The sequence below is a fragment of the Oncorhynchus masou genome, chromosome 12, assembly GCF_036934945.1.
Source record: "Oncorhynchus masou masou isolate Uvic2021 chromosome 12, UVic_Omas_1.1, whole genome shotgun sequence".
Lineage (NCBI taxonomy): Eukaryota > Metazoa > Chordata > Actinopteri > Salmoniformes > Salmonidae > Oncorhynchus > Oncorhynchus masou.
In genome coordinates, this window is record NC_088223.1 from 12,639,627 (window position 1) to 12,654,044 (window position 14,418).

At 50.5% G+C, this 14,418-nt stretch overlaps 1 protein-coding gene across 1 annotated transcript in view; it reads left to right on the top strand.

Annotated features, from left to right (window-relative positions):
• Nucleotides 1-490: 490 nt before the first annotated feature.
• LOC135549566 (E3 ubiquitin-protein ligase MYLIP-A-like) overlaps nt 491-14,418 on the top strand; it is a 41,906-nt gene continuing 27,978 nt past the window's right edge. Inside the window, exons 1-2 of the mRNA XM_064979644.1 lie at nt 491-763; nt 6,207-6,397. Coding sequence (XP_064835716.1) covers nt 677-763; nt 6,207-6,397 — 278 coding nt within the window. The 5' untranslated portion in view covers nt 491-676. The remainder of the gene's footprint in view (nt 764-6,206; nt 6,398-14,418) is intronic.

Genomic DNA, 14,418 nt, shown 5'->3' on the forward strand with positions numbered 1-14,418 from the left:
GACATTGGTGACACAGTAGGCTGCTGAATGTCAACAACATAGACAGGTATACCTAACTAGTCATAGGACAATGTACAGGAATAGACTTTGCTCACAAGGCAAGGAAGCGTATTTGGGCGAAAACAATGGGAGCTTTTAGCATTAACAATTCAGATACTTTTGAAAGCAAGCACCGAAATAAATGTTTGGGGACCACATAGTTCTCCACTGTTGCTATATTCTATCAGTATTTCAATGCATTATTAATTCGCATGCAGCTCCCAACTTACTCATGCAACTCAACGCAGATATGTCCATGGATAGTCAACTCTTCCTAAGCAGGTGAAGGTTCCGTATATTTATGGAAGGTGAAATTAGCTGCGCACTCAGAAGGGGGCGCCTTGGCCGTCCGCCGTTGTAAAGCCACCATCTCGTTTCCGACATGACCGGGGCTCGCGGTTGGCAGGTTTGTGGCTGAGAATATGCTAAACGTTCTGTCATTGGCTGCTTCCGAGTAAACAGTGCTTTGGCATAGCAATTGATATGCTACAGCTGGAAGGTAGTGTTTGTCACACAAAGTGAGAGGGCTTAGAAAGTGAACGAAAGCTTCATGTAGGGTCTCCAAAGGAGGGATACCGAGGTTGTTTATTGTTTTAAAGAGAGGTATAGACCAAAGCTAAACTATTAGATTGCCAAAATGCTTTGCCATGTTACCCGACCGGATTCGGTGGTTATGGAAGTGGAAGTTGATACCAAGGCGAATGGTGAAGACTGTCTGAATAAGGTATGGATAGTGGATACTAATTTAATTACCCCCCTTTTCAGGTTGTTAATACGCTATTTATAACATATAACATTTGTGTCAAATTCCAGTGAATATTGTCCTGCAAGTGTAATTTACAGTGAAATGTTCAGATTGAAACGCAACACTTAGCAAAATGAGCGCGTGTGTTGGTTTGCCGAGATGATAAATCCAAATGTTGATGTACAGGCGAAGTTCAATGTACAGGCGAAATGGCATTATCTGTCACAGGATAGACTACCTACCCATACATTGTCTCACACAGCATTACAAATTATTATTAATTTAATTTGTAATTTTATTACATTTTTCCTCTATCGTTTAACAATGTTGCTTTGGTCGAAAATAAGTTGGCCAAATTTTCCGCGAAATACCCCCCCCCATCAAACTCATTAAGTTGGTGATTTCCTAAATAGGTAACTTACTATTAAGGTTGTTTCCTGGTAGTATATTCGCGAGGAAAGGCTTTGTCAAGCCAAGGTTACTTCAGTTCATTTGGTTCCCCGGTGCATAATTGGCAATGTTATTGTGAAGCTTCAATGGGGGTTCCCATTGTTGACTAGATCAACATTGAATATACAATAGTTCCAAATTGCTGCGAAATCTGTTTTGAAAGAGTTAATAAATACTATCACGCATGCACAGAGCTGCTGGTGTCAAAGACTGTACATAGATTCATGTTTCTATTGTGTTATGGACTGTGCGTTTGTTTATGTGTAACTGTGTTTTTTTGTCGCTTTGCTTTATCTTGGCCAGGTCGCAGTTGTAATTGAGAACTTGTTCTCAACTTGCCTACCTGGTTAAATAAAGGTGTTCTCAACTTGCCTACCTGGTTAAATAAAGGTGTTCTCAACTTGCCTACCTGGTTAAATAAAGGTGTTCTCAACTTGCCTACCTGGTTAAATAAAGGTGTTCTCAACTTGCCTACCTGGTTAAATAAAGGTGAAAAAAAATAATGTAATGTTAGTCCTCAAACCAGGAAATAAAAGGAACCAATGTGAATTTATCGGAGGCTTTAATCGCCTTGTTTTCTAATGAGTTCTATCCATTCTATATCATATGCACAGCGCGTTGACACTAGTCCTCATCCTCCGTCCCGTCTAGAAGTAGGCTGTCCTTGACGTTGTGTAACTCCGTCCCGTCTGGAAGTAGGCTGTCCTTGACGTTATGCAACTCCGTCCTGTCTGGAAGTAGGCTGTCCTTGACGTTATGCAACTCCGTCCCGTCTGGAAGTAGGCTGTCCTTGACGTTATGCAACTCCGTCCTGTCTGGAAGTAGGCTGTCCTTGACGTTATGCAACTCCGTCCCGTCTGGAAGTAGGCTGTCCTTGACGTTGTGTAACTCCGTCCCGTCTGGAAGTAGGCTGTCCTTGACGTTATGCAACTCCGTCCCGTCTGGAAGTAGGCTGTCCTTGACGTTGTGTAACTCCGTCCTGTCTGGAAGTAGGCTGTCCTTGACGTTATGCAACTCCGTCCCGTCTGGAAGTAGGCTGTCCTTGACGTTGTGTAACTCCGTCCCGTCTGGAAGTAGGCTGTCCTTGACGTTGTGTAACTCCGTCCCGTCTAGAAGTAGGCTGTCCTTGACGTTGTGTAACTCCGTCCCGTCTGGAAGTAGGCTGTCCTTGACGTTGTGTAACTCCGTCCCGTCTGGAAGTAGGCTGTCCTTGACGTTATGCAACTCCGTCCTGTCTGGAAGTAGGCTGTCCTTGACGTTGTGTAACTCTGTCCCGTCTGGAAGTAGGCTGTCCTTGACGTTATGCAACTCCGTCCCGTCTGGAAGTAGGCTGTCCTTGACGTTATGTAACTCCGTCCCGTCTGGAAGTAGGCTGTCCTTGACGTTATGTAACTCCGTCCCGTCTGGGTCCTGTCTGGAAGTAGGCTGTCCTTGACGTTATGTAACTCCGTCCCGTCTGGAAGTAGGCTGTCCTTGACGTTATGTAACTCCAACCTGTCTGGAAGTAGGCTGTCCTTGACGTTATGCAACTCCGTCCCGTCTGGAAGTAGGCTGTCCTTGACGTTGTGTAACTCCGTCCCGTCTGGAAGTAGGCTGTCCTTGACGTTATGCAACTCCGTCCCGTCTGGAAGTAGGCTTTCCTTGATGTTATGTAACTCTGTCCCGTCTGGAAGTAGGCTTTCCTTGACGTTATGTAACTCTGTCCCATCTGGAAGTAGGCTGTCCTTGACGTTATGTAACTCCGTCCTGTCTGGAAGTAGGCTGTCCTTGACGTTATGTAACTCCGTCCCGTCTGGGTCCTGTCTGGAAGTAGGCTGTCCTTGACGTTATGTAACTCCGTCCCGTCTGGAAGTAGGCTGTCCTTGACGTTATGCAACTCCGTCCTGTCTGGAAGTAGGCTGTCCTTGACGTTATGCAACTCCGTCCTGTCTGGAAGTAGGCTGTCCTTGACGTTATGCAACTCCGTCCCGTCTGGAAGTAGGCTGTCCTTGACGTTGTGTAACTCCGTCCCGTCTGGAAGTAGGCTGTCCTTGACGTTATGCAACTCCGTCCCGTCTGGAAGTAGGCTTTCCTTGACGTTATGTAACTCTGTCCCGTCTGGAAGTAGGCTGTCCTTGACGTTATGTAACTCCGTCCTGTCTGGAAGTAGGCTGTCCTTGACGTTATGTAACTCCGTCCCGTCTGGAAGTAGGCTGTCCTTGACGTTATGCAACTCCGTCCTGTCTGGAAGTAGGCTGTCCTTGACGTTATGCAACTCCGTCCCGTCTGGAAGTAGGCTGTCCTTGACGTTGTGTAACTCCGTCCCGTCTGGAAGTAGGCTGTCCTTGACGTTGTGTAACTCCGTCCCGTCTGGAAGTAGGCTGTCCTTGACGTTGTGTAACTCCGTCCCGTCTGGAAGTAGGCTGTCCTTGACGTTGTGTAACTCCGTCCCGTCTGGAAGTAGGCTGTCCTTGACGTTGTGTAACTCCGTCCCGTCTGGAAGTAGGCTGTCCTTGACGTTGTGTAACTCCGTCCCGTCTGGAAGTAGGCTGTCCTTGACGTTGTGTAACTCCGTCCCGTCTGGAAGTAGGCTGTCCTTGACGTTATGCAACTCCGTCCCGTCTGGGTCCTGTCTGGAAGTAGGCTGTCCTTGACGTTATGTAACTCCGTCCCGTCTGGAAGTAGCCTGTCCTTGACGTTATGCAACTCCGTCCTGTATGGAAGTAGGCTGTCCTTGACGTTATGCAACTCCGTCCCGTCTGGAAGTAGGCTGTCCTTGACGTTATGCAACTCCGTCCCGTCTGGAAGTAGGCTGTCCTTGACGTTGTGTAACTCCGTCCCGTCTGGAAGTAGGCTGTCCTTGACGTTGTGTAACTCCGTCCCGTCTGGAAGTAGGCTGTCCTTGACGTTGTGTAACTCCGTCCCGTCTGGAAGTAGGCTGTCCTTGACGTTGTGTAACTCCATCCCGTCTGGAAGTAGGCTGTCCTTGACGTTGTGTAACTCCGTCCCGTCTGGAAGTAGGCTGTCCTTGACGTTGTGTAACTCCGTCCCGTCTGGAAGTAGGCTGTCCTTGACGTTATGCAACTCCGTCCCGTCTGGAAGTAGGCTTTCCTTGACGTTATGTAACTCCGTCCCGTCTGGAAGTAGGCTTTCCTTGACGTTATGTAACTCTGTCCCATCTGGAAGTAGGCTGTCCTTGACGTTATGTAACTCCGTCCTGTCTGGAAGTAGGCTGTCCTTGACGTTATGTAACTCCGTCCCGTCTGGAAGTAGGCTGTCCTTGACGTTATGCAACTCCGTCCTGTCTGGAAGTAGGCTGTCCTTGACGTTATGCAACTCCGTCCCGTCTGGAAGTAGGCTGTCCTTGACGTTATGCAACTCCGTCCCGTCTGGAAGTAGGCTGTCCTTGACGTTGTGTAACTCCGTCCCGTCTGGAAGTAGGCTGTCCTTGACGTTGTGTAACTCCGTCCCGTCTGGAAGTAGGCTGTCCTTGACGTTGTGTAACTCCGTCCCGTCTGGAAGTAGGCTGTCCTTGACGTTGTGTAACTCCGTCCCGTCTGGAAGTAGGCTGTCCTTGACGTTGTGTAACTCCGTCCCGTCTGGAAGTAGGCTTTCCTTGACGTTATGTAACTCTGTCCCATCTGGAAGTAGGCTGTCCTTGACGTTATGTAACTCCGTCCTGTCTGGAAGTAGGCTGTCCTTGACGTTGTGTAACTCCGTCCCGTCTGGAAGTAGGCTGTCCTTGACGTTATGCAACTCCGTCCCGTCTGGAAGTAGGCTGTCCTTGACGTTATGTACCTCCGTCCCGTCTGGAAGTAGGCTGTCCTTGACGTTGTGTAACTCCGTCCCGTCTGGAAGTAGGCTGTCCTTGACGTTATGCAACTCCGTCCCGTCTGGAAGTAGGCTGTCCTTGACGTTATGTAACTCCGTCCCGTCTGGAAGTAGGCTGTCCTTGACGTTATGTAACTCCGTCCCGTCTGGGTCCTGTCTGGAAGTAGGCTGTCCTTGACGTTATGTAACTCCGTCCCGTCTGGAAGTAGGCTGTCCTTGACGTTATGTAACTCCGTCCCGTCTGGAAGTAGGCTGTCCTTGACGTTATGTAACTCCGTCCCGTCTGGGTCCTGTCTGGAAGTAGGCTGTCCTTGACGTTATGTAACTCCGTCCCGTCTGGAAGTAGGCTGTCCTTGACGTTATGTAACTCCGTCCTGTCTGGAAGTAGGCTGTCCTTGACGTTATGCAACTCCGTCCCGTCTGGAAGTAGGCTGTCCTTGACATTGTGTAACTCCATCCCGTCTGGAAGTAGGCTGTCCTTGACGTTGTGTAACTCCGTCCCGTCTAGAAGTAGGCTGTCCTTGACGTTGTGTAACTCCGTCCCGTCTGGAAGTAGGCTGTCCTTGACGTTATGCAACTCCGTCCCGTCTGGAAGTAGGCTTTCCTTGACGTTATGTAACTCTGTCCCATCTGGAAGTAGGCTGTCCTTGATGTTATGTAACTCCGTCCCGTCTGGAAGTAGGCTGTCCTTGACGTTATGCAACTCCGTCCCGTCTGGAAGTAGGCTGTCCTTGACGTTGTGTAACTCCGTCCCGTCTGGAAGTAGGCTGTCCTTGACGTTATGCAACTCCGTCCTGTCTGGAAGTTGGCTGTCCTTGACGTTATGCAACTCCATCCTGTCTGGAAGTAGGCTGTCCTTGACGTTATGCAACTCTGTTTCTTTCTTGATCGCTGTTGAGAGGCGCGTGGGATGCGCTCGAGGTGAGTTGTATTATCAGGTGAAAAAGATCCCATGTATTTTCCATCAACGCCCCCCACTGGCTTTAAGGCCTCTGCATATTGAAGTGTGCGAGCCACGGAATCAATGGCAAAGGCAAAAAATGGGTCACAAACCAAATCAACTGAGGTTTTACTTTGATATAATGACTATTCTGTGGGTTTGACTGGTTTCCCCCCTGATCACTTTGTTTAACCCAACACACTGAATTCTTCTATTCTAAAGGTGTGTAGGAAGTTGGGAATCCTAGAGGTGGACTACTTTGGCCTGCAGTTCTCAGGCAATAAAGGAGAGAACCTGTGGCTCAACCTCAGGAACAGAATCTGTCAGCAGGTGGACAATCTGACTCCCTGCCGACTCCGGCTTCGAGTCAAGTTCTTTGTGGAACCACATCTCATACTCCAGGAGCAGACAAGGTATGGATATTCTGTAACACACACACACACACACACACACACACACACACACACACACACACACACACACACACACACACACACACACACACACACACACACACACACACACACACTACAATAGTCATTCTTTATGCTCCTTACATCGTCTTGTTATGATGGGATAAGGAAGCTAAATAAATCTAGGGCATGTTACTCATTAAATATTCATATTTTAACATCTTCTCTAACTCAACCCTTAACTGTTCAGATTCCCTCTGACACCAGTCATGTGCTGTAGGAGAAGAAGCAACCAGATCATTCAGCACCGTACTGTAGCTACTGTATCCTGTGAAGTTATTTGTGACTTCCTGAATAGGCTCTACAGTGGAGCGAACTACAGTAACCCCGCAGCACACAGGGTTACTACAGGTCATTGTGGAGCCAAGCGGAGCAGGGCGGGAGGCATCCAGGAAATGGGAACTCTGTAAAGGCTCTGTTGCTGATGCCACAGGGTCCCTATGCCTGCCTGATCCTGCCTGCTGAGAGCTATACAGCCCTCCCCAAACCTTCCCTGCTAGCGCTCATTCAAGTGAATGAAGGAGAAGTGGGCTTTACTCCAACATTTGTTGTTGCTTTTTGCTTTAGGTTTATTTTCTTTTGTTGACTTTCTCATTTAAGGAGAAGCGTCCTTGTTCTTGTGCATTTCTCAGTTTTTAGTTTCTTTTGGCGTTTGACAGTCTCAAAGGCATGTCTCACCGTTGTGAATTTGTTTAAATGCTAAAATGCTTTTCCTACATCCTCAGAAAATATGCATGAGTTAAAATAACTATAAAAGACTAGTGTGAAAGGCTTTTTTTCTCATTTAATATACCTCATCAGGCCGATAGATACCCTGACCTCATCAGGCCGATAGATACCCTGACCTCATCAGGCCGATAGATACCCTGACCTCATCAGGCCGATAGAGACCCTGACCTCATCAGGCCGATAGATACCCTGACCTCATCAGGCCGATAGATACCCTGACCTCATCAGGCCGATAGAGACCCTGACCTCATCAGGCCGATAGATACCCTGACCTCATCAGGCCGATAGATACCCTGACCTCATCAGGCCGATAGATACCCTGACCTCATCAGGCCGATAGAGACCCTGACCTCATCAGGCCGATAGATACCCTGACCTCATCAGGCCGATAGAGACCCTGACCTCATCAGGCCGATAGAGACCCTGACCTCATCAGGCCGATAGAGACCCTGACCTCATCAGGCCGATAGAGACCCTGACCTCATCAGGCCGATAGAGACCCTGACCTCATCAGGCCGATAGAGACCCTGACCTCATCAGGCCGATAGAGACCCTGACCTCATCAGGCCGATAGAGACCCTGACCTCATCAGGCCGATAGAGACCCTGACCTCATCAGGCCGATAGATACCCTGACCGCATCAGGCCGATAGATACCCTGACCGCATCAGGCCGATAGATACCCTGACCTCATCAGGCCGATAGATACCCTGACCTCATCAGGCCGATAGAGACCCTGACCTCATCAGGCCGATAGAGACCCTGACCTCATCAGGCCGATAGAGACCCTGACCTCATCAGGCCGATAGAGACCCTGACCTCATCAGGCCGATAGAGACCCTGACCTCATCAGGCCGATAGAGACCCTGACCTCATCAGGCCGATAGAGACCCTGACCTCATCAGGCCGATAGATACCCTGACCTCATCAGGCCGATAGAGACCCTGACCTCATCAGGCCGATAGAGACCCTGACCTCATCAGGCCGATAGAGACCCTGACCTCATCAGGCCGATAGATAACAGGACCATGAACCTGGTTGTGTTCTTCCTCCTCCCCTAGCCCTTTAGAGGTCCTCTATTGAGAAGTCCTGACTGCATCCCTCATGGAAACCCATTCCCTATATCGTGCACTTCTTTAGACCAGCGACCTATGGACAGTGCACTAGAAGGGGAATAGGGTGCTGTTTGGGACACAGATTCTCAACTCGGCTTCTCTTTTGATGTTATTCATAGGGCGCTCTGATCTCAGTGTTTACCCTCCCTCTCTACCGCCTGCCCGTTGCAGGAAAACAGCTTTGCATGCAGTATTCATGTTAATATCATCATGTCTATCTTTCCACAGCTGTGGGAGATCCTGTATCATTTAAAGCTGATTCTAACCCCAGTCAGTCAGTCTGCCAGGAGAGGCATCAGATAACTCAGTGTTAGAGTAGAAAAGCGTGTGGGGAGCAGAGCCCCTGATCTGCTCATCTCCTCTCTCTGTGTCTCTGTGTGTAGGGAACAGAGCCCCTGAGCTGCTCATCTCCTCTCTCTGTGTCTCTGTGTGTAGGGAGCAGAGCCCCTGAGCTGCTCATCTCCTGTCTCTGTGTGTGGGGAGCAGAGCCCCTGAGCTGCTCATCTCCTCTCTCTGTGTCTCTGTGTGTGGGGAGCAGAGCCCCCGAGCTGCTCATCTCCTCTCTCTGTGTCTCTGTGTGTGCACGGTTGGCCAGTAACTGTTCATTAAACAGAGATCTATCCCTCATGGCCAGCAGCCTTCCTTTTCCGTCTGGACTCCAAGCACATACTACGGCTTTCTCTCCCCTTACTCCTGACTTATTTCAGGATGGACTGTGTGTGTGTGTGTCTTTAAGACTGGACAGTGTACCTGTGGAGTTGGGGGGAGGAAAGGGATAGATGAGGGTACTGCTGTCTCCCTCTGCTCGTCACCCAGTTAGACTACTGCTGTCTCCCTCTGCTCGTCACCCAGTTAGACTACTGCTGTCTCCCTCTGCTCGTCACCCAGTTAGACTACTGCTGTCTCCCTCTGCTCGTCACCCAGTTAGACTACTGCTGTCTCCCTCTGCTCGTCACCCAGTTAGACTACTGCTGTCTCCCTCTGCTCGTCACCCAGTTAGACTACTGCTGTCTCCCTCTGCTCGTCACCCAGTTAGACTACTGCTGTCTCCCTCTGCTCGTCACCCAGTTAGACTACTGCTGTCTCCCTCTGCTCGTCACCCAGTTAGACTACTGCTGTCTCCCTCTGCTCGTCACCCAGTTAGACTACTGCTGTCTCCCTCTGCTCGTCACCCAGTTAGACTACTGCTGTCTCCCTCTGCTCGTCACCCAGTTAGACTACTGCTTCTCCCTCTGCTCGTCACCCAGTTAGGCTACTGCGGTCTCCCTCTGCTCGTCACCCAGTTAGGCTACTGCTGTCTCCCTCTGCTCGTCACCCAGTTGGACTACTGCTGTCTCCCTCTGCCCGTCACCCAGTTGGACTACTGCTGTCTCCCTCTGCCCGTCACCCAGTTAGGCTACTGCTGTCTCCCTCTGCCCGTCACCCAGTTAGACTACTGCTGTCTCCCTCTGCCCGTCACCCAGTTAGACTACTGCTGTCTCCCTCTGCTCGTCACCCAGTTAGACTACTGCTGTCTCCCTCTGCTCGTCACCCAGTTAGGCTACTGCTGTCTCCCTCTGCCCGTCACCCAGTTAGACTACTGCTGTCTCCCTCTGCCCGTCACCCAGTTAGACTACTGCTGTCTCCCTCTGCTCGTCACCCAGTTAGACTACTGCTGTCTCCCTCTGCTCGTCACCCAGTTAGACTACTGCTGTCTCCCTCTGCTCGTCACCCAGTTAGACTACTGCTGTCTCCCTCTGCTCGTCACCCAGTTAGGCTACTGCTGTCTCCCTCTGCTCGTCACCCAGTTAGACTACTGCTGTCTCCCTCTGCCCGTCACCCAGTTAGACTACTGCTGTCTCCCTCTGCCCGTCACCCAGTTAGACTACTGCTGTCTCCCTCTGCTCGTCACCCAGTTAGACTACTGCTGTCTCCCTCTGCTCGTCACCCAGTTAGACTACTGCTGTCTCCCTCTGCTCGTCACCCAGTTAGACTACTGCTGTCTCCCTCTGCTCGTCACCCAGTTAGACTACTGCTGTCTCTGCCTCTCACACTCCAACCACAAACAGACAGGAGTGCTACGCCACTGCTTGTAAGTGAAGTAGAAATAAATAAGAAATATAAGATGTGTTAAATGAATGATATCCAGCTCAGATAGCGCCCCTTGTGGGCACTTCCGGTAATACCGTCGTATACCCTGGTATGGTACAGAAACAGTACGACAGTGTGGAGAGCACCCGACCAGTAGACTCTCACAGTGAGAGCAGAACATATAGGTAGAATGCGGACAGTGTGACCATGTGGAGAGCACCCGACCAGTAGACTCTCACAGTGAGAGCAGAACATATAGGTAGAATGCAGACAGTGTGACCATGTGGAGAGCACCCGACCAGTAGGCTCTCACAGTGAGAGCAGAACATATAGGTAGAATGCGGACAGTGTGACCATGTGGAGAGCACCCGACCAGTAGACTCTCACAGTGAGAGCAGAACATATAGGTAGAATGCGGACAGTGTGACCATGTGGAGAGCACCCGACCAGTAGGCTCTCACAGTGAGAGCAGAACATATAGGTAGAATGCGGACAGTGTGACCATGTGGAGAGCACCCGACCAGTAGACTCACAGTGAGAGCAGAACATATAGGTAGAATGCGGACAGTGTGACCATGTGGAGAGCACCCGACCAGTAGACTCTCACAGTGAGAGCAGAACATATAGGTAGAATGCGGACAGTGTGACCATGTGGAGAGCACCCGACCAGTAGACTCACAGTGAGAGCAGAACATATAGGTAGAATGCGGACAGTGTGACCATGTGGAGAGCACCCGACCGGTAGACTCTCTCAGTGAGAGCAGAACATATAGGTAGAATGCGGACAGTGTGACCATGTGGAGAGCACCCGACCAGTAGACTCACAGTGAGAGCAGAACATATAGGTAGAATGCGGACAGTGTGACCATGTGGAGAGCACCCGACCAGTAGACTCTCACAGTGAGAGCAGAACATATAGGTAGAATGCGGACAGTGTGACCATGTGGAGAGCACCCGACCGGTAGACTCTCTCAGTGAGAGCAGAACATATAGGTAGAATGCGGACAGTGTGACCATGTGGAGAGCACCCGACCAGTAGACTCACAGTGAGAGCAGAACATATAGGTAGAATGCGGACAGTGTGACCATGTGGAGAGCACCCGACCAGTAGACTCTCACAGTGAGAGCAGAACATATAGGTAGAATGCGGACAGTGTGACCATGTGGAGAGCACCCGACCAGTAGACTCTCACAGTGAGAGCAGAACATATAGGTAGAATGCGGACAGTGTGACCATGTGGAGAGCACCCGACCAGTAGACTCACAGTGAGAGCAGAACATATAGGTAGAATGCGTGGCCATGTCCAACTCTCCTCTTTTTTTATTTTTATTTTTTATTTGACCTTTATTTAACTAGGCAAGTCAGTTAAGAACAAATTCTTATTTTCAATGACGGCCTAGGAACGGTGGGTTAACTGCCTGTTCAGGGGCAGAACGACAGATTTTTACCTTGTCAGCTCGGGGATTCGAACTTGCAACCTTCCGGTTACTAGCCCAACACTCTAACCACTAGGCTACTCTGCATGTGCTCTAGTCTATTCCTCATCTATCAGCTTGTTCTGACGGCTACAAGTGTTGCACTGCCAGGGTATGAGTGAGAGAGACCCCAGCCAATAGTTTACTAATGAAGGACGACTCTCAGAAACAACTATATACCAATGGAACATGCTCACAAACTAATATCCACCAATGGAACTGAGTGTTCTTGACAAATGACAGTGCTGAAATGTGACCTGGCCCAGGGGATTTTTCCAGCATTTTAGGCATGCTCACACTTACCCTCACAGCTATACGCACTTACCCTCACAGCTGTACGCACTTACCCTCACAGCCGTACGCACTTACCCTCACAGCCGTACGCACTTACCCTCACAGCCGTACGCACTTACCCTCACAGCCGTACGCACTTACCCTCACAGCCGTACGCACTTACCCTCACAGCCGTACGCCCTTACCCTCACAGCCGTACGCACTTACCCTCACAGCCGTACGCACTTACCCTCACAGCCGTACGCACTTACCCTCACAGCCGTACGCACTTACCCTCACAGCCGTACGCCCTTACCCTCACAGCCGTACGCCCTTACCCTCACAGCCGTACGCCCTTACCCTCACAGCCGTACGCCCTTACCCTCACAGCCGTACGCCCTTACCCTCACAGCCGTACGCCCTTACCCTCACAGCCGTACGCCCTTACCCTCACAGCCGTACGCACTTACCCTCACAGCCGTACGCACTTACCCTCACAGCCGTACGCCCTTACCCTCACAGCCGTACGCCCTCACCCTCACAGCCGTACGCCCTCACCCTCACAGCCGTACGCCCTCACCCTCACAGCCGTACGCCCTCACCCTCACAGCCGTACGCCCTCACCCTCACAGCCGTACGCCCTTACCCTCACAGCCGTACGCCCGTACCCTCACAGCCGTACGCCCTTACCCTCACAGCCGTACGCCCTTACCCTCACAGCCGTACGCACTTACCCTCACAGCTATATGCACGCAGGTACGTACGCCCTGGTACTGGGAAGCCTGCAGGTAGTAACAGATGCTGGAGAGCGTGTGGATTGTCCTTAGTGGGTACAGACACACGCAGAATGCCAGTATGTACACACTCACTCACTCACGCACGCATATACACGGGCCTCTCTCTCTCACCCTGTTACATAGCATATGGTGGACTCTGCACTCACAGAATACTAAATAAAAAGCTGCTTTCATAAGCTGGACTGCTTAAATTTACAGAATCATCACCAGATCCTGCTGCTATCCCATTATTGGAAGCTTGGGCCATGTGTGTGTGTGTGTGTGTGTGTGTGTGTGTGTGTGTGTGTGTGTGTGCTTGGCCCACTCTGGTAGAAGTCTGCATAGGACTGATTTATTCACCCCTCTCGCACCTGCAGATTTTCGTCCCACTCCTGCCCACACCAGCTGTCTTTGTCGGACTCCCACTCGCTACCACAAGAACTGATCCCACAATGTTATTTTAGGCTCATGTGAAGACTCAGCAATTGGCACCTTATTGGCAATATCGAAATGTGCAAAAATAAATAACCTAAGAAATAGGTTAAATTACCAGAGATTCTCACGTGGCCATTTTTTATATTAACCTTTCGGTATTACCGGGCTATGTCAGCGAGTAGGCTGGACGTGGACTGTCGGTATTACCGGGCTATGTCAGCGAGTAGGCTGGACGTGGACTGTCGGTATTACCGGGCTATGTCAGCGAGTAGGCTAGATGTGGACTGTCGGTATTACTGGGCTATGTCAGCGAGTAGGCGAGATGTGGACTGTCGGTATTAAAGGGCTATATCAGCGAGTAGGCTAGACGTGGACTGTCGGTATTACTGGGCTATGTCAGCGAGTAGGGTGGACATGGACTGTCGGTATTACTGGGCTATGTCAGCGAGTAGGCTAGACATGGACTGTCGGTATTACTGGGCTATGTCAGCGAGTAGGCTAGATGTGGACTGTCGGTATTACTGGGCTATGTCAGCGAGTAGGCGAGATGTGGACTGTCGGTATTAAAGGGCTATATCAGCGAGTAGGCTAGACGTGGACTGTCGGTATTACTGGGCTATGTCAGCGAGTAGGGTGGACATGGACTGTCGGTATTACTGGGCTATGTCAGCGAGTAGGCTAGACATGGACTGTCGGTATTACTGGGCTATGTCAGCGAGTAGGCTAGACGTGGACTGTCGGTATTACTGGGCTATGTCAGCGAGTAGGCTAGACGTGGACTGTCGGTATTAAAGGGCTATATCAGCGAGTAGGCTAGACGTGGACTGTCGGTATTACCGGGCTATGTCAGCAAGTAGGCTAGACGTGGACTGTCGGTATTAAAGGGCTATGTCAGCGAGTAGGCTAGACGTGGACTGTGGGTATTACTGGGCTATATCAGCGAGTAGGCTAGACGTGGACTGTGGGTATTACTGGGCTATATCAGCGAGTAGGCTAGACGTGGACTGTCGGTATTACTGGGCTATATCAGCGAGTAGGCTAGACGTGGACTGTGGGTATTACTGGGCTATATCAGCGAGTAGGCTAGA